This window comes from Pteropus vampyrus, unplaced genomic scaffold (assembly GCF_000151845.1).
Source record: "Pteropus vampyrus isolate Shadow unplaced genomic scaffold, Pvam_2.0 Scaffold2, whole genome shotgun sequence".
NCBI classification, from domain to species: domain Eukaryota; kingdom Metazoa; phylum Chordata; class Mammalia; order Chiroptera; family Pteropodidae; genus Pteropus; species Pteropus vampyrus.
This window is the reverse complement of record NW_011888783.1, coordinates 22,405,696-22,430,680: the sequence shown is the minus strand read 5'-3', so window position 1 is coordinate 22,430,680 and position 24,985 is coordinate 22,405,696. Positions and strand designations below refer to the sequence as shown.

Sequence of the window (24,985 nt, the reverse complement as noted above, 5' to 3'; positions counted from 1 at the left end):
AGCTGAACACATCCAATTAAATATTTATTAAACATCAGTTCATGGAAGCACTATACCAAGTGGGTGCACAAGGGCAATGCTCACTGGGCAGGTTTCCAACAATCAGAAAGCACAGTTTTGAATTGGGAGGTTGGCTGATGCCCTGAAAAGATTAAGTGTAACATAAACTTGACAATTTGGAAAAATGGTTCTATATGATGGCAGGAAACATAAAAATATGGATTAAAAAGCAGAACTAGAAACATTGTATATACAGCATAAGAGAAGCCACATTTCCTCTTCCTATGTATATATGGGAATAAACTTTCTTCATTTATTGTTCATCTTTCTTATTTGCAGTTGTTCATTTTCTTGGGCACTAAGGGCGGATCTGAGTACCATAGAAGCTAAAGCTTTTACAACAGGGAGTTTCTTGTTATAAAAATAAAACATAATAGTATGAACATATAGTACAAAGGTAAATACCTGGAATGACAATTTAAATCTCAAAAAGTAAATTTTGAAAAGCTGACAAATACCATAAATGTCACAAAATCAATAAAAATAACAATAGATTTTTTAATTAACTAGCATGCTTCTATAATACTTTCTGTATTTCTTAGCTGTATATTCTCTTCATATGATGATTTTATAATATTTTCTATATAAAGATTATTTAAAAATCCATTTTACCTCTTCCATGATTGGATAACATTTGTATAAAAAATTAACAAACTGACTTCTTCATTTGGGTTAAAACTTTTCTTTAAAATTATGTATGTTCTTCACCCACCAGATGGTGCAGGCAAAATTTTCCTGTGATGAACAATAGGGCAAGAGTGATATATTATGTCAAGTCTTCTCTTGGAGAAATTTATCAGAGTCTTTCCAAATGTGGAGGCCTTTGCTAACATGAGGGCAGAAGAACAAGATGACCTTGGGATGTTGGGGAGGAGGAGGAACAATGAAAAGGAACAAGAGCATTAAAAAAAAGAAAGCGGCAAACAGAGTTAGGTAGAGAATGCTGAAATTATTTTTCCTGAACATTGACTCATAGGCCTTTGGTAACTTCTTCCCTTCTCCCGTAACAAAGTGAATTTAAATGCCAGGGGCAGGCAAACAGATCTAAAAGTATGTAACAAGCAGACAAGAGTGGGTGATAAACACGATGAACACCATGGTGTCCACCTCTTGGTTAACTAGAGAAAGATGTAAGCATAGATGAAGGAGGATAGTTTATCTTCATTTCTACACTTGAAAAATAAAGACCAGAAATATAAATGCCATCAAAACCTTTACTCTTCTCAAAACCAAAAATTTTGGTTTCATATTCAAAGCCATGCCCATTTAGAAGAAAAACACATTCATTTGGGTTTTGTGGTTCAGGGAAAGGACTGCCATAGAGGAGGTGGAAGCCACAGTGGAGCATTCCTGAACAACTCACTGCAGGCCTGGGGAGATCACCATGCAAGCAGTTCCTGCACCATAACAGTCAAAATAGCAATAGGACCACACATCATTCAAATCCTGAACCATTTTCTTCCCTCTAGTTCAAACCCTCCTGCTTCTATCCAATGGCTCCAGCAATCCTGCCTCCAATGTCTTTCCTAACTGAAAAACAGTGGTAACTCCCGTTGAACTTTGCTTTATATAAAATACACAATTCCTACGGTTCCCTTATAACTCCATTAAATGCACTTGCTCTCTGGTTGGAACATAATACAGATCGTTTTATGCTGCATTTATCCAATGCTCATTGTTTGGGCTATACAGCCTTCATATCTGGTAGGCCCTTTTAATGTATTATAATTTTCACATCTAATTCAAGAAGCATTTTGCTTAGCAAAGCCTCTTATGCAGGTAAACAAATATTTATCATTAATACTTTATGACATATTAGAGATAACAAGGTTATTATAGAGAAAATAAAAATAAAATAATAGTAAGCAAAGCAAACCATCTTTGTGATGCGAATGCTCATCTCTACACCCTCTCATTTCTTCATCATCCTTATGAGCCTCTTCACCTAATCTTTTAAAAATCATTATTCATATATACAGAAGGCTATATGAAATATAAGTCTTCATTTTCAAGAATAATAAGATGAACACCTGAACGCCAACCTTAACAGAATGTACCATAGAATGACGGTCCTTGTGTATTCCCTCCCAATCACATCCCTGCCCTCCCACATTCCAAGGTAACCACTGTCACAATTTTTATGTTAATTACTAAATTTTGTGTTAATTCAGATTTTTGGTATTCTTTAGTTTTACTACTTATGATTTATTTCCGACAATACATTATTTAGGTATTTTTTTTACAACACAGTAGATATCACAAGCCTATCTGTCTAAGAAATAGATCAATATTGTTGCGGATAGAGGATATCTCTCAGAAGAAATCAGATGACAGAGGCTCTCCATTATAGCATGGCTTCAGTCCCCTAGGGGGTGGAGGGGGAGGGAGTCACAAAAGTCATTAATAGGGAAGCGGAGAGAAATAGAAAAAGAAGGTGGACTGCTAAAGCTAGGACATCTGGGAGGTAAGTCTGGAGATGCAGATCTGGCAGTAATAGGGTCAGGAGAAGGGGCAAACTCTGCCTTCTCTGCTTCTAAGTTCACCCACTTCTTTCTCTAAGAGTAAGTGAAAGATCGCTTCTTTAACCCTATCTAAAAAATAAACTACATGTTAGTGGTAGGAAGCTACAGGATAGTCAACTTTGCTAACTCTAAGTTGTCCTTCAAAGTATAGCTCATAGTCATGTCTCTAGTAAAACTTCCCTGATACTCACACAGCCAAACACCCACTTCTGTGTGTGGGGTCACTTCTTTAACTCCCTTGGCATTCTGTGCTAACCTCTATCCCTGACTCTTAACCCAGCTATAATCATGTGTTCAATTGTCCCACTTCCTCACTGAACTGGAAGCTCCTTGAGGGGATAGATTATACTTTATTGGTTTAAATAACGCATCTAATGTTTGTCGAACTTATAAATGTGTATAAATTTTATTAAAATTAAATACCAAGATTCAAACATCATAATGTATAAAATGTGGTCTTACTATCCTGAACTTATTAGGAACGAGGAATTTTGAGAACCTCTTCTGTCAAAGTGTCTCTATGAATTCTCCTGACTTCAGGCATATTAAATTTCATGGACATATTACAGTTACTGTGTCATTTGTATAGGTAAAAAGACCTTTCCACAGTGATGCACATGAAATAAAGATGTCACAAAAAATATTTTCCACCTTCCTTTGTCCCTAAAATCAAACACATATGTATTATACAAAATAAATAAAAATATGATTCAATTATGTCTTCCTGCTTTTTCTAATACAGCTAGAAATTGTTCTTGTTTTTATATTTAGGAGGTGAACAGCAAGTGAACAAAGTATTAGGAATACTACTACCTTTTAAATAATCTTTTCTAACTATAGATTTCTATGAAGATAAGTGTCTTTACCATTTAACTAAGCTATGAGAAAAATTAGTAAAAAAAAAAGTCAAAATTATCAGACATTACCCCACCATCCAGAATTAACCATGTTACATTACTATATACCCTCTCAGATTTAATATGTTTTCCACAAAAAAATCCATGAATATGCTGGTATCATTCAATATATCCTGGATGTCTTCCCATCTCAATAAATATGCTTCTACAGCAATAATGTTTAAGGTCTGTATATGAATCTATACATGTATAGTAAAATTACGATTAAAAAACAAAGGAAAATAAACACAAAATTCAAAAAAATGGAGCATTTTTATGGGTAGAATTGAATTTGTGAAGGATCTAGCCATGCTTTTAAAGATATATTTTACATTATTTTTATAACATATATATTTACATATAAAAGCTTATACACTATGGCCATGCCACCCTGAACGTGCCCGATCTCGTCTGATTTCAGAAGCTAAGTAGGGTCGGGCTTGGTTAGTACTTGGATGGGAGACCACCTAGGAAGAACAGGTGATGCAGGCAAAAAAAAAAAAAAAAGCTTATACAGTGATAAGGATGTGTAAACAGATATTATATAGAGCATATTTCTGTCTGCCAAAGGGGTCTAGAAGCAATGCTAACCCTAGCAGCAATGAGCACACGGAGTACCCACATCTTGATTTCTAAATGCCTCCACAAAAAGCAACCGGGCTCCATGAAGAAATCCTTGATTCCAAGGCTGGGACACGGAAAGTACAAAACGAATCAGAAAGCACAGAAATGTTCAGAGTATGGCGGGGACATGCTAAAAAACTTCACAGGAATTAGCTTGAAGAGGCTCTCATGACCAATTTTGGGATAATTGAATCATCAAAATAATGATAGTAACAAGATTATAACCCATTGGATGAAATAGGAATTCAACAGAACATAATGAATAAATGAATGAATACATGAATAAATGTACGCATGAGTGAATGAATAAGAAGGGAGAGTTTTTTCTTGCAGTATAATGCCAACAAATTAACGTAGAACAGATGATGACATATATCAGAGTGGGAGTTGATCAGGGAGGAGTCAGCAGATGCTAAAGTTAGTGGGTACTAGAGAACCTCAAAAAATTTTTAAATGAGGTTGGAGTCAATCGTTTCAAACGCTATGGAGCTTAGATATATGAGGACAGAAAAAGGGATGTGGATTTGGCAACTTGGAAATTGGTAGCGACAGATAGATAGGAGGTCATTGAAAAATGAATGGAGGTTTTCCATTAAGAATATCAGATTTGACCCTCATTTTATTCTGGTTCCTTCCAAAATGCCATGAAAATGACAGCAAAAATATAGAGAAAAATTCATAAATCCGTAGGGAGAAAGAGTAGGAGAGATTTGATGACAAAATTTTTGGCATTTGGAAAGTAAATCAGTTAGTAATGAGTGTCAACAGAATGGATGAAGGTTAATCCAAAACCAACAGTGAAGAAATCAAAGCAGTAATCCACTTTGCACTGCCCAGCAAATGGAAGGATCAAGAACTGGTGGTGCTAAGTGTCTCTGGAATTGAGGGAGAAAATGGAGTTGGGAGAGGACTGGCTGAAAGTCAATTTACCTTTCAATCCCCTAGATCCTCTTCTACACACAAGCAGATGCCTAGAGGTTCACTCACTGGAGAGGGTAAAGTAGAAAGAATCTCTATAACAGGGGACACCAAGCACAGTTGGGGACAGTCTTGTACTGGAAACATATTCCCAGCTCTTTTCTTCCAAAGGCAGTTAGGTTTATACTCTCCAGTAAGGAGATTGAAAGATTCTTCTTTGCAGATCTAAGCAGTCATTTTGTTTCTCAGTACAAGGGCTTTGATCAGGTCACCCTAGAGGAAAGACCACAGTCAATAAGCCCTCCTCACACTACAGAGCTTTCCAATAAACACTCAGTGTTCCTCTGTTGAAGACAAGAATCAACAGACATTCGAGGAAAGTATTTACTATGAAACACAGAGAATAAAACAAATAGGGAACAGTCTATACAAGTAGATGAAACTAAAAAACAAACAAACAAAAAAACCAAACTACCATTAATATCCTTAAAAAGCTAAAAGAAAAATTGCATTCATATAATAACAAAATGGTATACAAGAAGCATTCAGACAATAAGACTGGAGACCCAGCAAGAGAGATAGGCTGAAGGATATCTCCAGGATGATAGTGAAGATATCATTCCAGGACATCTGCTGGAGTGCAAGAGTAGAGGATACAAATATTTTTCAAACATTTTGGTTTACCCAGAGTCTGAAGATTTTCAGGTACGCATGATAGAGAAAAGGACAGGTGAATTGAGAGTGATAAAAAAAATTATTATACAGGGTCGAGCCTGGTTAGCACTTGGATGGGAGATCATCTAGGAAGACCAGGTGCTGTAGGCATTAAAAAAAATAATAATAATAAAATAAAATGAGTCAGACAACATATATATATAAATTATTATAATGAGGAAATATTGAAACCATTCAGGATCAGGAGACAAGTGTGAACTAGAGAATGATAGTTAATGAGTAACAAAATCAATGGTTGGATGTCTCAAAGAGGTAGGGAAAGGTTTTCTTAAAAGGAAGAACTAGTATAAATGAGCTAGAAGGATAGGAGGTGGTAGTCAGAGAGTTTATGAATGATCAAGCTGTCAGAGAAGGAATGGTTTATAGTGATAACAAGAGAGTTTGTGGCTGAGGGAAAGAAATGTTGGTCAAGTAATGAGAGCCCAGGATGCTGGCATCAACTTTGTGGATACTGAAGTCACAAAGATGATAGAGGAGGAATATGAAGAAAGTCAAAGAAGAACTTATCAATGAAGGTAATTAATCAAGAGAAATGACCTATAGATTCACAGCTGATAGGAGCAAGAAGGGATGGAGGATAATATCTCTAAATGGCATGGGCTTAATGGGAAATTTTTGATGGACACACGTACTCCAAATCCTCACCTTGCAGTACTGAGGAATGCTCAAAAACAAACAAAAACAATAGTTCTCACTGGAATAGGAAGTGCTGTCCTTAGATGTCCAGTTTCATTTACGGCAAGATGATGAATAGGACTTTTGGAGACCAAGTTGCTGATACAAGGGAGTTTTCTGATCAAAAACAGGAGTAGGAGCTGACAGTGTAGAAGGTGATTGGGGGTATGGTAGAGAAATTGATCAAGTTAGGGATATATAAAAAATGTAGGAGTTTCCAGGGACCCATAATGGCAATCAGGACAATAGAGAGTATTTACTTGTGGTGGTATCTGAAGTAATCAAGGATGTCAAGCATGATGGAAATTGTTGTGGTAGTCTCAAAGACCCTTAGGCGTTCGTTCATTAGGCAGTCTTTCTACTTAAAGTGTGGTTCCAGGAACAGCAGCGTGGGCATCATCTAAGAACTTATTACAAATACAGAATCATAGATTCCACCCCAGACTTAATGAATCAGAATTTTCATTGTAGTAAGATCCCTGGGTGTGCACAATAAAGTTTGAGAAGTATGACTATGGTTATTTATCTCTAAAATACAGGGCACCTCTGTTTCCTCCTCCAGCTCCTGGCAATGGACTCAACAGAGGCCGAAGGTGAAGACTTCATCATGGACTGTTTCTCTCCAAAATAGTGTTTTGTAATTCATTGATGACCACATTACTAGACTTTAAACTTGTTGAAGATAGGGACCATTTTGTGTATCATTAGTCCCTGATGCCTACTACTATCAAAAAAACAAAAAGTCATTTCTTAAATATTACTGAAGACTAGAGTTGTTGAAGATTAGACAGCAATAGGCAATATAGGCTATATAGGTGTAGTGGAGAAAACTCTTCTCCAATGCAATTGGGCTGCTGGTTGAATCGTGATTTTAAAAAGGTATTTAAAATGGAAAGCAATAAAAAGAGAAGATACATAGCAAATATTTTAACTTAAAACTCACACACACACACACACACACACACACACACACACACACACACATATAAGTACTCCTACATTTGCATGTATATTAATTCCCTCACAGATATTCTGTTGCAAGGTCAATGCCTTTTGAGTATGAATTGGTTTTTAAGAGTTATACATCTTTCCTAAACAAACCACACTAAAAATGCATCCTCTGAAGAAGCTACTTTGTTTTGTTTTCTTTAAAGCATAGTGAGGAGCAGTTTGAGCACAGAATCTTCCTAGATTTTTGTATTCTCTTTTATAATTCTCATCCACATATAACTTAGTGACATTTAAAAAAATAATTTGACATTTTTCTACTTTTCCCAAAACATTCAATCTTGTTTTCTCAGAAATAGCAGCTCCCTATATTTTGCTCTTATATTTTTATGGTTTACATAGTATTTAATTAAATTGCCTAGCAAAAGTAAGGCCAATTTTTTGGTAATAAAGCAACTTAAAAGTTCAACATCATTTGTTATAGTGATAGGCAATTTTAGTGTATTGTTTATTTTTCTCCTATGGTTAATTATGTGATTACATCCTGGTTTTCAGTGAGTCCACCCATCAAGTTGACCCAAGCAGGTCTGGCTGTGTACCTTGCCAATCTAGAGTTCTTGGGACTTGGTCCTCTGGAAGGAAGGCAACATGCCAGGTCTTCTGCAGCATTTGCCACGGTGGCTTCAAATTGAGCAAGAGTTTCACAATTTCTCACTTGAATGCACTCAAATATCTCAAGTGAATGTCAACCAGTCTTCATAAATAACTTCCTGTTAGGATTGTTTCAAAGCTCAGCCCTTTAAAAGATGCTACTCCCACACCAAAGGACAAATTTCTAATGAAATGAGTTATGTGACACTTGAACAACGGTCTGAGACACCCGAATCAGGCAAGAAAAACTCATTTTGAATGCATTTGACACAGCCATAATAAAGTCAATCTAATTAAACAGATTTTGGTTGGCTCTTGACATGGCAATATATGACTAATACAAGAGGGCACTCAGATTTACTTTCTTTTTAAATATGCTTTACTTAAGTTCATTTATAAAATATCTTTGGAAATTTATTTGTTTTGTATTGTGAAATATAACAAATTCTAAGAGCAATATTTGCTCCTAGAATATTCACTCTAGAACAAGAAACTGAGAAACAAATTGTACATGTAAGTGGATACTGTATATTTTACAATAAATATTAGTATTAGCTACAGTAATAAAGAAATATCTTTACTCATTAAACAAATATCAAAAATGAATAGTGGGCTGTCACCTTCATCACAAAACATAACATCAGAATGTCACCCATTATGCTATTTTGAAATTGTCTTTTTTTTTTTTTTGCCCTTAAGACCTAAGTTCAAAGGCAATATAAGTCTTACTCTGCCTACCTTAACTTCTGTCACACGGTAAAACACACAATAAATGGTACTTGAATTGAAATAAAAGTTGGTATTGTAATAAATTAAAGAATGGAGGGTCTTTTTAATTCAATTTTAAAGTTACAAATAATGAAAAGATGGCATTGATAATTTAAAAATATTTTCTTTGTGCAATTGAGGCTCTGCCAGTTTAAAATACAAAGCCAATCATATTTTATTTCTTAAATAAAAATATAAAAGAGCTATATATAAAATGACCAAAAAGAAAAAAAGCGTTATATTTTCATAAGCACCACATTAAAAAAAATACTCTATCAGATGTTCAAGGAAAGTTATCAAAACTTAGTATAAAGTTTTCTGAATATCTAACACAGAATCTTCTCCATGATTATTTTTTACACCATGAGTATCAAATGTTTGTTTTCCTTAAGAAATATATGATGGCTCTACAATCAGTGCTTAGAAATTCAGTATACAAAATCCATGCTTCCCCCACCTGTTATCAATTATATATTTTATACAAAAGAGAAAAATACTTAAATCAAAAGATTACAATAGTGATAAGAATCTGTTTTATTGTGTTTTCCACATAAAGAGAAATAAGGACTTCTGGTGAAAAAAAATTATTACAAAGATAATCTATTGATTGAATAGTAACAAATTGAATCAGTAACAAATAAAATTTTGCTTTAAATGAGTCAAGTATTCTGTATTTAAAATTCAGTTTTACAAACATTCAAGATTAGTGAATTTTTGGTTAAGGAAAAAAGACTGGCAGAATAGAAAAAGATACCTTTTCAACAGATAGCAATTTATAAAGTTTTTTTTTTTTAAATTGCTTTGGAAAAACACAGTATAGTTACTTAAGAAAAGTCTTTTAAAGAAGGCTTAAGTGCTTCAAATCAAGTTGGCTGTAGACTAAAAAATATTTTAAAATTTGCCAAGAAATTGAAGTGTTAAAAATAGTCTTCTGCTTATTAATTTAATTTCACGTTTAAGAAAACGTTTGACAAATAAGTAAACAAAAGGCAAAGAATTTACCTGCATTTTCATATAATAAATCCTAGATCTAAAAAAATCTCCTGGTTTGTACACAAAGGTCTTTGTTTGACCCTCATTGATCCATTTCTATGTAGTTAAAAAAATACAGTATCAAATCTTTCTCCCATCCCCCCCAAAAAACTAGAAGAAATATTTTAAGTTGTGAGTGTATGAATGTAGCTATGCATATCCTCAAGTGTACAGAACACACAAACAGCACTTTACTTGGAAAATTATTTTCATCATACTGTAAACATCTTTTCCCCTACATCTGGACATTTCAAAATAGTCTTTGGTATTATTAGCTATTGTGCTTTGAAATGGAAACAAGGGATTTCTGTAGCAGTGCTACATAGACATTGTAAGATATAAATAAGAAAAATGCACTTGGAATAAGTTAAAATTAGCTGCTTTTGCATAATTTTTGAAAACTACAGTGTATGCCTAGTCACAGTTTTATGAGAAAAATATATCTCCTTTTTCAACTCCTTAATTTTAAGGAACACTTAATCATTTTGGCTAAAAATCCATTTTTGGAGTAGATCTGATGGATTGCACGACACTAAGCTTGGATGCTCTCCATTTGCTGAAAGGCACATTTTAAATAATGGATTATATAGAAGTTGATCCTAGAATAAAAGGAAATACAAGAGATATTAAGTTTCAAGAATCATAGTTAACTGATTAATAAAAAAAGTGTAAAAATGACTTCATGGTCTCATAGAAGCTAAAGGGAGACCTGCACACCAAAGGCACATCATTCTTAACTTGTAATCTTTCTAAGATCAACTATGTTTGATACAATCTTGTTGGTTTCTATAGTGTAAATGCCACTATTTATGCCACTACAGAAGGTATCATGTAAATGAAGAGAGATACACAAAGGAAGGTCTCAATCAAGTTTTCGGACAAGAAATATTCCATTCCATTAATATATCCATAAGTGACAAACTCTAAAAAATTGTAAGTCATAAAAGTCAGTCTTATAGTGTTCTTGTACTGCACAAAACAATTTTCAGGTAAGAATTACTAGGATCCAGCTAAGCCATAAAACATATATTTAAAAACAGAAAATACCTTTCATGTATTCTCTTAGTTCTAGATGCACAAAAACGTACTCAAATGGGGAAGGAAAGAATTAAGCACTTTAGGTAAAAAATATGTATATATTATTTTCTTTTTCTCTGCCATGAAAAAAAGTATGCCTATTACAAGAAGCATTATAAGAAACTTTTTAAAAAGACAAATTTATGGGCAACTATTACTAATAATTTACGTAAGCATTGATCTGCATAAGCCATGATTTAACTAAGCTACTTTACAATTATTTTGTTCCTAAGAATATTTAACTCATAGATATATTCTCTTTTACCACATGGATAGACAAACATAACAACAAAATCAACAAAGCCTGAGAAATTCTGATGAATAACATTAATAAAATACATTTCATGCAATTTCCCCAGATAAGCACTTAGAGTTATTCAAAATAGTAATTACAAAAAAGGGTGAATTAATTGCACTAAAGTACCTTTTGGATCTCCCAAATCTGTTCTCCAGCAGCAACTGTCTTATGACCTTTGTAGACACATGCCTTCAGCTGAACGAGACCTTGAGCAGCATGAAGACATAATTCCTTCTGGATGTTATGCCGAATTTCATGTTGAACAGAGTATTCAAAATACTGTGAAAGAAAGAATGCGGTTACTGATAAAAGCACTCTATATGCTCAGCTGCCAAATAATGGTCCAATAAAAAAAAATCGACAACTTACTGAATAATGAAGTCATGTCTACTTCAACAAAATAATACAGTCAAAATAGGCATCAGAAACATAAACTGAGTTTTTATGATAGGAGATGCTATAACCTTTCTTCATCCTATCACCAGGTATTACTTAAGAAGGTATTATCTTCCTCACCATATCAGATATTGGAAGTTATCAGGTAGGATGGAGGTGAGGACAGGTACTTCATTAAGAAGAACCTGGAAAGCTCTAGCTAGCATATTACCTGCCTCCTCCTCTCTACAAATGTTCCTTCTCTCTTCATCTCAAGTAATGGCATTTTCATTTAAAGTAGGAACATTTAAAAGGAGTAATTTCCATGCCTCAGTTTCCTTACCTGTAAAACAGGTCATTTAATGGCTCCTACTCTGTAAGGTTATGAAGATAAATGTGTTAACACATGCAAAATACTTTGAACAATAACTAGTATATGGTAGGCATTCGAAACATTTTAGCTATTATTATTATTATTGATGCCTTTCTCTCCCCATACATCCAATTAATTAGTCCCTTAGTCCTACTGAATTTTCCTGTTACCATCTCATCCATCCTTTCTTCCATACCCTCACTTCTCTTGTTCAGGCACTCAGCATCTCTACTGCAACACTTCCAGTTATCTCCAATTTCTGTTTCGATACTTCAATTCACACTGCTGCCTGAGTAAATGGAAACTCACTCTGCTTCAATTTACTGTTGGTCTTTTAGAACATTTATTTGATCCTGTACCTCCCCTACTTGAGTCACTACTGTTGCTAAGATAAGGTTCATGAAATCTTCCATTATCAATCTTATACCAACCATTGTTCCAATGATATAGTATGCTCCATTCACCATTTCTACCAAAGCAGAACATGCGTATCCATAGCTCTTTACTGTGCTTTGCCTGGGATATCTTTCTGGATCCTTCTCTGCCTAGCTAACTCTTTTTCATCCATCAAAGTCCACTTCGAATATTACCTTAGTTTTTCAGTTTTCCCTGATTTTTGTCCTACTGCACAAAATTACACCCTTTTCAGGGTTCCTATGGTCCCTCACAGATAACTTTTATTGCACTCTATTGTGATTGTGTGTGTAGCTAGTTGGCTTCACCGTAGACCGAAGTCAGGTGGTGTATCTAGTAATAACGTTCATTACAAATCAAATATCTCATAATGTTGACATACCAAAGATAAAATAAGTGAGCATAATTGATTTTCAATAATGAAATAATTAGTTTTAGCACTAATATTTATTGAGTCCTTATTATGTGCTAGGCAGAAACTGTTCTAAACCCTTTATATGTATTACACTAGCCACTCTACAAACATTAGCTGAATTAATCTTGAGTTCCCTTGGTCTTAGTTTCATGCTTAATTTCCCTCCTTCTACAAATATAGTGTCAGGCATTTTTATAACTGATAGTTCCTCAGATGGAGGCACTGAGATAAAATGGGTTTAGATCATGAAAACTGCACTCTGGCTATCTTTCTTTAAGAAAAATAAACCTAGGATCTCAAAGATAGTAAGAAAGGCCGCCCAGTATTTTACTTTACTCATATTATTTAAAAAAATCATTAAAAGGAATGTTATAGAATGGGAAATAGTTGAAGATACTTAGGCAATAAAAAAAAAAGAGTACATAATTAGCTGAGAACATTGGAGAAACTTAGAACCAAGACAAACACCCTGGAAGAGAAAGTGGAAGAAACAAAGAATTGTGTTAAAAAGCCGTAATGCCTTAGACTGCATTGTACCAGTTTATTAGTCCATTTAATTGTAGGATCAAAATATTTATTTTTACTTGGCATATACAAATACTGCTACAATGGAGTTTTATGTTCTAAAAATATTATTTTCTGCTCAAAACAATAAAAGGAGTATAAGGAAATGATCCAGTTAGATAACATCTCAAAAATGGTTAGCACTCAAGGAACTAAAATTTGCAAAGTAGTTTAAAGGCAATGTTTGATTGAAAATAAAATATAAAGGAAATAAACCAAAATAAAATCAATGGCTATGTTAGGGTGATAGAAGCCAGAATTCTCTTCTTAAAATATAAATCAGAAAACATTATTCTCTTGTTTAAAGCCCTCTGATAGCTTCTGTCACACTCGGAATTAAATTTGAGTTCCTTAACGAGGCCTGCAAAGCCTATATGAACAGACTCCTTATCAACGTCTCTGACCTCATACTCCGCTCTTCCCTTCCTGTGCCACTCTGCTGCAGTCACACTGGCTTTCTGCTTGCTCCATGTACCTGCCACTAGGCCTCTGGCCTTGCACTCTCTTTGCCAGGATGCTCTCCTCCCAACTTCTCAAGCCTCGACTGTAGGGTACCTTCTCAAAGAGGTCTTCCTGAACCTTGAAAATAACTACCTCCCACACACACAATACCTCTATTCTGCTTTATTTCTCTTTATACCCAAAATTCATTTTTTCCTTTCCTTCTAGAACACAAGCTCCACTGGATCTGGGACTTTATCTTTTACACTACTGTAACAGTGCAAGATACATTATAGGCTCTAAATAAATATTCATTGAAAGGATATGTGATTTATTTCTCTATCCCCAAATTTCTGAAAGGCAACTATATTCTATTGATCATTTAAAAATTATGAGACAATTATTAAAAAAAATATTTATGGTAATGACAAGAGAAAAACATATAAAACAATGTATGAAATACATCTTCAACTTTCATGATAAAATAAATGTAATGTTAGAGAGAACCTAAGAGAAATTTGTAAGTATTTTCTTTTAATGATAAAATTTTTACAAATGAGGAAGTAGTTCTCATTGCTCAAAATCTTAATTTTTACTAGCATGTCCAGTGTTATTTCTAAAAGAATGTAATTATTTATATAATTGTTTTTTCTTTTAATACATAGAGGGAAAGGAAATTTAAAAAATATGTATATATGTATTACACACACACACACACACACGCACGCACGCACACACACACGCATGTGTGCGTGGGTATCTCCATCCCATTTCAGAATCACACCTTAACCATCCAGTGATGAATCCTGTTCACTAGCTATGGTTTCTGGGCACCCGAGTCATCTGCCCTAAGTGGACTGATTGGTTTGGATGAGTGAGAATTGAAATTATATTAAACTGAGGCTAATGAGTAGGAAAAACATAGAAGAGGAAGGACAAGGAAATAAACTGTCCTTTTTTCTTAAAACTACATCATCAAAGTTTTTCTGGTTAAAACAGAACATTACGAGTATTTAATAGTGTGAAAATTCTCCATACACATCTTGAACTCTATAGCAAAATACCTACAATTCTCAGGGAAAAAAGACATACCAGCTCTTCTCATTAGCACACATTTCTTCACACTCTTATTCTATTCTCATTTCTACTAGCCACCTCACTAATAGTTCCATGGCTCAAAATGTACCTTTGTACCTTTCGAAAAATGTTTTCAAATGTCATCTTTCCCAGATAGATGTATGGGCACCCAGTCTAATTCAGATACCCTCCTCCATACCCCCAGAGTACTCTGAATGCTTTATCCCAGACATTACTATCCTGACTATAACTGCTAGTTTTGAAATATGAATTTCCTGAAGGAGTTAAGAATATAAATTGCTTGAAACCAAGAGAGTATCTGACATGCAAGGGTCACTCAGTGAATTTGTTGAATAATAAATGAGAGAAAGAGTCTAAATATCCCAGGAGTTAACTTATAAAAGGCAAATAAAGGAAGCTGAAAACTAGAAATAATATTTTAATATGTTCTCTACCCATATTAGGCTAAATAGTGACATTTGAGATTTGAATCTAAATTGGTAAAACAGTCAAAGAGTGGTAATAAGCAGAAATGTCATCAATCAATGAGAATCAAGAACATACCTTCTTTTTTTTTTAGAATATTTATTGTGGCCCACAAAAATAAGGCTGTCTTTCGGTATTAACATGATGTAATTTGCTATTGAGTCCAGTTAAATGTAGCCTTTATGTATAACTTTGCAAAATCACCATGTCAATAGTGACAAAATATCAAAATCCACATAAAAGATCCCATTTTTCATTTCAGAAGGCATTAATCTATTATTTTCTCATTCGCCTTTCTACTGAATGGGTAAGTAACTTCAAATTGTTTTCACAGTCACAATGAAAATTAAAATAAAGTACTCTGAAACTTCAGTATAAATTGCCAAATTTAATCTAAAAGCATTCACACACCAGTTTTAGGACTTCTGACAAATATACAACAACTTAACTTGTGTTTTTAAGTGCTAATGAGAAGGAGGATTTTTAATGCTGTGCTCACCTGGTTTCCCCCAAGTCCATGACAGGTATACAAAATTAATGGCTTGCCTCCTTGGTTATTTTCTCCAACATCCAGACATAAAGGCTGACCAAAACTTTTAATCTAAGGGAAAAAATTCAAGTTACAAACATTTAAAAAAGTCTCTATGGTTTATATATTTCTTCAGTCAATTTTAAGAAGTAGTGTAAATAATGATGCAAAATCTCAAAAGCAATAAACCAGAAAGTATTTCAGCAATTTTCCCTGAACCACATAAATGCTGGTGGCAAGGAGTATACCAAGTAAAAAGGAACAGGAAAATACTCACATATCCAGATATAACAGGATTAAGGTCTGGCACATATACTTCTGGATAAATATTGTTCAGATACCATGTAAAATTTTTACATTGAAGGCGGTGCTTTATTTCAAATCTTTTTGAGAGATCACCAAATGATTTCTGGAGAAAAATGAAAAGTGAAGGGAAAACTTAACCAAAACTGATAGTTTTGATAAAGCACTGATAAAGTACTTTAAATGCTACTATTTGTATTTATCTTTAGGTCTTTAAAAAAAAATTTCTGGGATAATGCAGGATGAAATTTAACTGCATTCAACAGTCATTCAGGCAACAAGGGTGCCTGCTTGCTCATTTCTGGCTTCAAAGAAAATTAAGTACCACTGTGGTGCTGACATAGTGCTATTTTATTCTTTCTTTGTGCCACAAACCTCCCCCATGGGACAAAGATCTCTAGCAAAATGCTATGAACAAAGAAATGGCAGTGGGAACATTCAAAATTGATCTCAATTTTATATCTAAAAATGATCTGTAAAGCAAAGTGTGAAAAAGCAGGTATAGAGAAACAGTGCCAACACATAACGTAATCTATAGCTCTTCTCTAGTGAAGATCACAAAAAAGCAACACAGTTGGGAATAATTTTTTCTAGGTTTATGGGTGTTGTATACTCCTAACAATATTCGCTAATAATAACTTAATGATTACAATGTATTGGTAAGAAAAAAAAAAGCAAGTTTTTAATAAATTGCATTTTATTTTCCTTTATTTTAAGGAATTAAGCGAACAATTTTTAAAAAAGCATTATTAATCTGAAAATGTATTTAGTTTATAGGCAAAACTTTTCAAAAAATTATGTTATATTTGGTACCTAAATATATGAAGAGGTAAATACTCAAGCTTATCAGTTCAATTATGAAAACCATTTTCTCTGCCAACATCAAAGTCTTGAACCCAGGTTCAAGCTTTGGGCTAGCCTATACATTTTGCATTACAGATCTAGTTGCCCTGTGGTAACAACAAGGGCTTGCTGGCTGACTCACTCCTTTATGGGTAACAAGAGAGAGCATAAGCTGTATTTAGTGCCCACCTGCCTGCATAGCCAAGTACCCTTGCGCAGTATACAATCCACTCAATTTGTCTTGGTGACCTTGAGTAAAAAGACTTTGTATCCTACTGACATGTTACATGAAGACACTGGAGACCAAAGAAAAGGTGAAAAGAGGTAACCAGACCTTCACGATAGTCGGCCTGTCGATGCCCTTTAAAACCAATGTTCCCATTCCTCCCCACAAACTAGCACTGTTTCGTATAAAGAGTTGGGTGCCATTCACTGAAGCATGTTCTTCAACTGTCTAGTTCATTTACCATGTCCAGTATTAAAACTATTGGAACTCAGTTCTCATGTATTAGGCATTACCATTTTGCAGAGCTTGTATCTATCACAGATCAATAACAACAATAAGACTATACACTTGTTAGCACTTATTTCTTTATTTCACAGCTAATCTGGGAGACAAGCAAGTATTTCCTCTCTCTCAAGACAGGAAAGAAGAAGAGAAGAGACTTGATTGAACACACACTCCATGTCTAACCAACCTCTCAACCACCTTATGAAGTACCATCCCCAATTTGTAGTTTCAAAGAGTCTTTGCCAAATTAGCCCCTCTAGTGAGTAATGGACCCAGAACTGGAAAGAGAGAGAAAGAGGGAGGGAGAGAGGAAGAAGGAAAGAAAATAGGGAGGCAGGGAGAAAGGAAGGAAGGGAAGCCTTGATACTTCTGTCTCATTTTCCTACTGCATTCTGACAGTTTCTCGATCTCCAGTTCAAAAAGCCACTTTGTACCTTGATTTAGGTGCTAATCACATTAACTAAGACCTAAGTTAAAAACAGTTCCACTTAACCTTATTTTCTTTGAGAAAAATACTGAACCAAGATAGTTACAAAAACTAAATGTCTTCCATGTTAAAAAGGATCACAAAGTAGAAAGCCTAAATTTTTTAAAAGCAGTTTTCCCAACTTTTCTTAAAAAAAAAAAAGAACAAAAAAAACTGGCATCAATAAGTTATATATTTTAAGTTAAAAAAAAACCCAGCTTCAAAAATAGCTTTTAAAATGCTTTGTACTTGAGTTGACTCAAATAAGTAAAAGAACATGTGAACTTGAAGTGGCTTTTTACTGTAATTTAATTACTTAGCTCTAACTTACTTGTTTAACAATTTTTGCCGCATCTGTGTTTCTTCTATAAAATATTTCCTTGTAATCATCCATCCATACTTCTGCAAGGCGAACTTGGTTGCGAGCAATCACCTGAGTGCCTTTTGGAAAGCTATGAGGGCTTTTGCTGCGAAAAACATGTCCAACAACAGAGCAAGGCATAATCTCCAACTGCCCACCACATTGCCATACCTGATAATTAATGATATTTGTTTAAATTTACAGAATTTTAGGAAAATCAAAGTGTTTCTCTTAAGTTCTCTTTTAAGATATTAATAAAAGCAAAATATAGAAAAGAGATTTATCACAACTTCACAGTCTCTGTCCTCTGCCAGCTCAACTTAAGTTCTTACATATGAAGAATAATTTCATTAAATGGTATAAACACCAAAGTCATCGAAAGCTTGTTTTCAGAGCTTTAACATACTATTGATTTCAGATCTTTCATAAATATGAATCCCAAAATTTTTTTGCAAAAAATTTTGCAAGCTCTCTAAGATACACAGAAGACCAAAGGCTCTTCTGCATTTGACTTCTACTTTCTTATACAACTTATATGGCTACATCACTTGAACAACAGAGTCTCTCTTCTATGGCATGAACTAGCAATCTTGGAGCAAGTGCACCCACATTTTATTTACCCCTTGCATATTCAATTGTTTAGTCAAGGAAACAATTCCAAATAGTCATTAATACCAATGTAAAATCTATTAAACTGGTAAAATAGTTGGTCATTATAAAAAGCTCACACCTATTTAGAGAGTCAAAAAATACTTTCTCGCATTAACTCTAAATAAAATGCAAATCATTAAATCAATACCTACTTACTTAAATATCTTGACGATTGGTTCTGCCATAAATAATCACTACGCAAAAATGTTTAATAGTATGTGCTAGTAGTAGGGCAAGTGATCATATTCTCTCTTTTTTTTTTTTTTCTTTTTTTTAACAAATGAGAAAACTCAGTAATACGTTCAATTCAACAAACTATGCTTGAAATCTAACATGTGTTAGGGTTGGGAATACTGAAATGAATAAAACAAGACCCCTGCCCTTAAGCAGCTCGAACTTGGCTAAATCGTCACTGCCATTATGTGATGGAGCCAGAGCCAAAACTTAAATCTTCCAACTTCTAGTTCAGTTATTTTTCCACTACATTCCAGCCAAAGGGATGAAAAATGAATGACAAAGTCACTGCAGAAAACGAATTCATGAAATCAAATAAGTACATATGGAGACCATCCGAAGCCTTTGTTTTGTTTCTCATATTAACTTTTAATATGTATAGGGGGAAAAAAACTCACTTAATCCAGAGAGTTAAGTTCAATGTCCTTTCAAATTATACAGAAATGTTTTTCCATTCTGACTCCCTTGATAATCAACTTATTTCCTGAAGCACTAGATTTAATTATATTTATCTTGGCTAGAATTCAGTAGCTACAAGTGCATTAATTGGTGCTGTTGCCTGGACATAGGCGTTTAACTGATTCCTCTTATTAAATTGGCAGCATCGAATAAATATGTTACATTAAAAAATAAATCCTGATTTTAAAATTTCTAGCAGTTAAATTTTAGAAAGCACAAAAATTAAAGACTGCACATATCCATGGCCATTTGTATTAGCCAATTAGAATAAAATATACATTTCATTGTTTAATATATACATTGTATTTATGAACTTACTCTGAAAGACATTTCTATATTTTCACCTCCCCAGATTTCCATTTCATCATCGTAAGTTCCAATATATTCAAAATATTCCTTTGATATGGAAAAAAGGCCTCCTGCAAAAGTGGGTGTCCTGAAAAATAATCCATTTTCAAACTTTGTTATTAAAACTAAATAAGAAAAAATAACATATTTAAAGAGCAATAATCAAATTCACAAACATATTAAAGAGAGATCACAATTTCAAAGCTTTTATACAGATTAATAAAAACTAAAAATGCTATATCTTCAAAATCGAGTTTCCAACAGAGTAAAATTATTAAGTGTCTTCTAACCAAGCTTAAAGATTCTTAAGTAATAATTGTGAAGAAGACATAAGAACTCATCCAATTCTACTTCTTAGTAACATCATGGGTAAGTACATAAATAAATTACTTCTCTATTCCCTATATAGAGAATGTTTGTGTTCTTTGTTAGTGTAAATTACCTTGGAGGCAATTACTTTAAAAAGCAAAGCCTGCATACATATTCAAATAATTAAACTATATATAAGACTTTGAGAGTAATCGTCTTACTTAATTGGGTAGGTTTCATCTTTCCTTCTTTGCCTCTCATGATCAGGAAGTGATTCCCAGCCAAATGAAAGGCTCCAGTCAAAATTTCCGCGGTTATGGTTATTTCCATAAGGAGAAGGTTTGTTGAATTCAAACGTATTCATATCTATGGATGCAATATCTGGACTGACAACGGCAGTGTAGTTTTCAGCTATTCTGGCCAATAAAGGTTCTAACCAACCATAGAAACACTCACCTGGAAGGAACACAATTTTCATTAATTTAGTGAAAACATTGAGGGTTTTTTCCTTTTGCTTTTTGGAAGTGGGTTTACAGAGAAATGAGAATAACAAGGTCATCTGTATTTTGAATATTTATATAAGAGAGATTTCTTAAAGGTTTCTTGTGACGAGATAAAAGCAGGATTAAAAAGTAAAGCAAGATTCAGCATAGTCAGGAAATTTTCTCTTCTTTTAGAAAGGAAGAAAAATGATACTAGTCTATTTAAGTTTCATATGATGTATTTCTCTTTATAATGGGCCATGAACCAAAGATAACTTTTTGTTGACCCATACCACCTAGCCCCAAAAATGTTCTGATTTACTTAAACTTGTCTACCTGAATAAGGGTAGCAATCAAAATCTTCTTCTCTGACTGGATCTTAGGAGAAAATAAGTCAAAGAGTCAGGATATTTCGATTTTAGCAGTAGGTGAAGGACCATTCAAACCTGACCCAGCCCTAATGGAAAGTGGGACAAAGAAATGCCATGAAAGATCTGGGCCTTAGTCATAGGCCAACCTGTCTCACATAACATAAAGTGTTCGGGAGATGCTGGTGTGTGCACTCCTACTCAGGGTTCCCCATCAAGCAGAGTTTGGCAGTCAGGACCAGAAGGAAGATCAAATACATTTGCCTTAAGGGGAAGAATGCCAGTCTGACATTATTGTAATGAATACTGGAGAATGGACCATTTCCTTTTAAAATCACTTCTCTTGGATTGCCTGTAGATCTCTCTTCATTTTTCAAGTGACTGGTATTAAGAGAATACTGGGATTTGTTAGCTCTAAAGAGTCTTGGACAAATCTAAAAGCCCTTCTGTGACAATTAACATATGGTGGAAACCATTTGCTGGGTCACACATAACCAAGGGCTGGCCAATTCAAAACTAAACACTCATAAATAAAGTAAAACTCATTATACTTAGAGCTAAAGGGATTAAGTGACATTTTAGTAATACCTAACGTATACATTAAACACTGACTCTAAAAATACCTTCCGAATACTTTATTTAAAACCATTGACACTGAAAAATAATATTAAAAAAAAAAAAATGAAAAACTCAGAAGCAACAAAAACAAGCAAAAACTGACGATGTTCATGGGAGAGATACCAGAAGTTGGGAGGCGGAACCCCTAACTTGGTACAAGAAGGTGTGTATGAATCTTGCAAAAAACAAAACAGAACAAAAAACAAACTAAACACAACTTAAAAGTGTAAGTATAGGGACAAATTATAATGATGTGGTTGACAACATTTAAACAAATAAAACTTTCACTCGTTTAAAGTGTAGGAATCAAGAATAATAAGAAAAAAATTGGTTTTTATTGATAGAATGAGCATCTAAAAAAATTCCAGGCAAGGATAACTTACTGGGGAAGCTGGTCACTGGAAGACGTTAAAGTTGAGTCTTAATCTTAAAGACAGTTCTAAGAAATCCACATATATGAAAGGAAGTTCCTATATAGAGCTGCTTGGACTACAATCATCAGTTTTAAAATGTTAAAGAAAATGCAATTAGGCATTTTAAAAAAAAGGCTTTCTTACCTTTTAAATTAGAGGGGAGAAGGAAAAATGTTACAACTATGTCTATACATATATACTTACAGTGAGCATCTAAAAATGTGAGCGTTTCAGCTGTTGCAACTGTTGCTCCTAGCAACCGTGCAGTGATCAGACCTTTTCTCTCTCTTTGTCTGACTATTTTTACTATAGAGAATTGTTTTATATATTCCTCTAGTTTATCATGTAAATACTCTGTAAGAAAAAAAATCAGGATTAATTCTTAAGTTCATTCTCATATATGACATATGAAAGCTAATAATGAAACTACAGGGCAATTATAGCTCCACTTTCACAATCTTAACAGTTATACACAGTCCTCCAGTAAGAGCAAAATTATATCTTTAACTCTTTATTGAAAAAAAAAGCTATATATGCAAATCTTAACTTTTGAACTATTATAACATATAACGTATAGCACATACTTATCTTGTGCATGCCATATTAATAAATATAACGAACTTGGGGGAGAGTGAGAGACTTCAAATGGAGTGGACCCCAGGAGTTAAAGAAGATTCATTTCGAGGTCTGAGAAAATTAACTAAAAGAGTAAAAAAAACTAAATTTGGCCAAAAAATATTTGACACTATAAAACTGGTATTTAATTTGGAAATTGAAAAAAAGATGCTAAGTATCAAAAGGATTCTCTATTACTCAGGCAGTGGTCAAAATAATTTTAGATCAAAATGTTGAGAAAAAAGTGAGCATGAAAGTCCAGGGCTGCAGCAGTTTGGGAATCTTTCTATAAAGACTCAGCAGAAACTTTTCGAAAGCTTTGGAGTATCCTGAGACAGAATTTTTTCCCAGTAAAAATATGAAAAAAGAAAGAAGCATATAAATGAGGAATGAAGCTGAAAACAGGCAAATTTTTAGTAAAAAGTATAATTTAAAATATTCAATATTACAATTTGGGTGAGATGCATTATAAACAAGAGTTAAGACGGTAAGTAAAAGAAAATACATTAATCAAATCAGTCAAGTGTTCATATTCTTAAACAACTTCTTAAGCCTACTTTTTTCATTGTTAAATTTTTATTTCTTGTTAAGTATATAATACAGTTCTTCCAGTAGGCCTCTTGGGCCTATGGCATAGCCTTAAAAATATTTGGTGATATTGAGAACATAAATAAATGTCCTAGGGTAGATGTTTGCTTCTGCCAGATTTCAGATGGCTTTATCTGTGGTTGTATATGTTTTTTCGATTTTTCAGTGGTGCAGATAAGAGAATTGCTTATTCAAAACTTAAACATTCATAAAAGAAGTGAGAGTACAGTAACACCTCTTGTGGAAAACAAATCTAAACACTGTTGTCTCAGAGTAATAGATTACCATTTTTAACATCTTCTAGGTACCTCAGAATTAATTCTCTGAAAGACAAGCAGGATTGTAATTTGTCTTGAAATGTAATTATGGATATTTCAGCTTTAATCATAGACTTGTAGAATAGAAACTTATAAAATGAAAACAAAGGTCTTAATGGAGATTTTTTTAAAAAATAGAGTCACGATAGATTTCGTCAATAAATTATCCCATTGTTTGAATTTAGGAATTTTTTTTTTTTTATTTACCCACACCTTCCGAACTTCCTATAGATTCTTATCTGCCTCCTAAATTTAGTCTCTATCCACACCCCAATTTTTGTGAGGTTAAGAGCACAAAGCTGTGACCTCCTGGGTTCAATTTATAGCACCACTAACTTCGGGCAAGTTATTTCACTTTTTTGTAACTCAGTTCCTTTATCCATAAGAAGGGGATGATAGGGTTTACCCTCATAGGGGGATTGTTGGAAGGATAAAATGAGAGATTACTACACAGCTAAAGCATTTAAGACAGTACCTAGCACAAGGCCTATGCTCTGAAAATGTTGGGGTTTTTTTTGTTGTTGTTGTTGTTATTGTTGTTGTTGTTTTTGCTATTGTTGATATTTCACTATCTCTTCATTGCTTGATTATTCACATATTTATGCTGCTTTTCCCTAAGCCAGTTGAAATCAGGGATTATGGTTTCTACTTCACAAGCTCCTCACAGCAACCTGGGACACATTTTCCACTGTGAGTATCCATTAGACAGACAGCTCTTTAACTGATTCAATAAGACACGTTACACTAGTATGCAAAGATAGCCCTCACCAAGAAAGCTGGTACAAATCTAGTTAATTACTATAAAGAATTATAAAAATATTCAGATCCTTTGATCAAACAGTCCTACTTCTAACTTATCCAAATTTATAATTAAAAAGAAAGAAAATAACATAAGCTCAAGGATATTCATTGCAGTGTAATGTATAGTATTAGTATGAGAATAAAAGTAAATGGTTAAGTAAAGTACATCTGGTCCATAATTATCATTAAAAACAAAGTTTTGAAGGTAAAAGAAATGGGGTAATTACAATATTATGTGAAAATGTCAGATTTCAAAACTGGATTTCTGACATGGATAGAATTAAACATTTTATATTTATTTAGACAGTGATTAAAAAGTAAAGATTAAAATAATAGAAACAGGGGGATTATGAATGTATATTACTCCTCATTCTGATTTCCTTTAATTCTATTAATTTCATTTGTGAATTGAAATAATAG

The 24,985-nt window shown here is 33.7% G+C and overlaps 1 protein-coding gene and 1 pseudogene across 1 annotated transcript in view; one reads left to right on the top strand and one right to left on the bottom strand.

Moving 5' to 3' along the window:
- Positions 1 to 3,851: 3,851 nt before the first annotated feature.
- LOC111739596 lies at positions 3,852 to 3,970 on the top strand (annotated as a pseudogene).
- Positions 3,971 to 9,649: 5,679 nt separating this feature from the next.
- Positions 9,650 to 24,985, bottom strand: part of GALNT3 (polypeptide N-acetylgalactosaminyltransferase 3) — a 22,364-nt gene continuing 7,028 nt past the window's right edge. Inside the window, exons 3-10 of the mRNA XM_011358257.2 lie at positions 22,449 to 22,598; positions 20,585 to 20,819; positions 20,025 to 20,142; positions 18,333 to 18,533; positions 16,156 to 16,287; positions 15,849 to 15,950; positions 11,331 to 11,483; positions 9,650 to 10,428 (exon numbers count right to left, since the gene is read on the bottom strand). Of these exons, the coding sequence (XP_011356559.1) occupies positions 10,306 to 10,428; positions 11,331 to 11,483; positions 15,849 to 15,950; positions 16,156 to 16,287; positions 18,333 to 18,533; positions 20,025 to 20,142; positions 20,585 to 20,819; positions 22,449 to 22,598 (1,214 nt within the window). The 3' untranslated portion in view covers positions 9,650 to 10,305. The remainder of the gene's footprint in view (positions 10,429 to 11,330; positions 11,484 to 15,848; positions 15,951 to 16,155; positions 16,288 to 18,332; positions 18,534 to 20,024; positions 20,143 to 20,584; positions 20,820 to 22,448; positions 22,599 to 24,985) is intronic.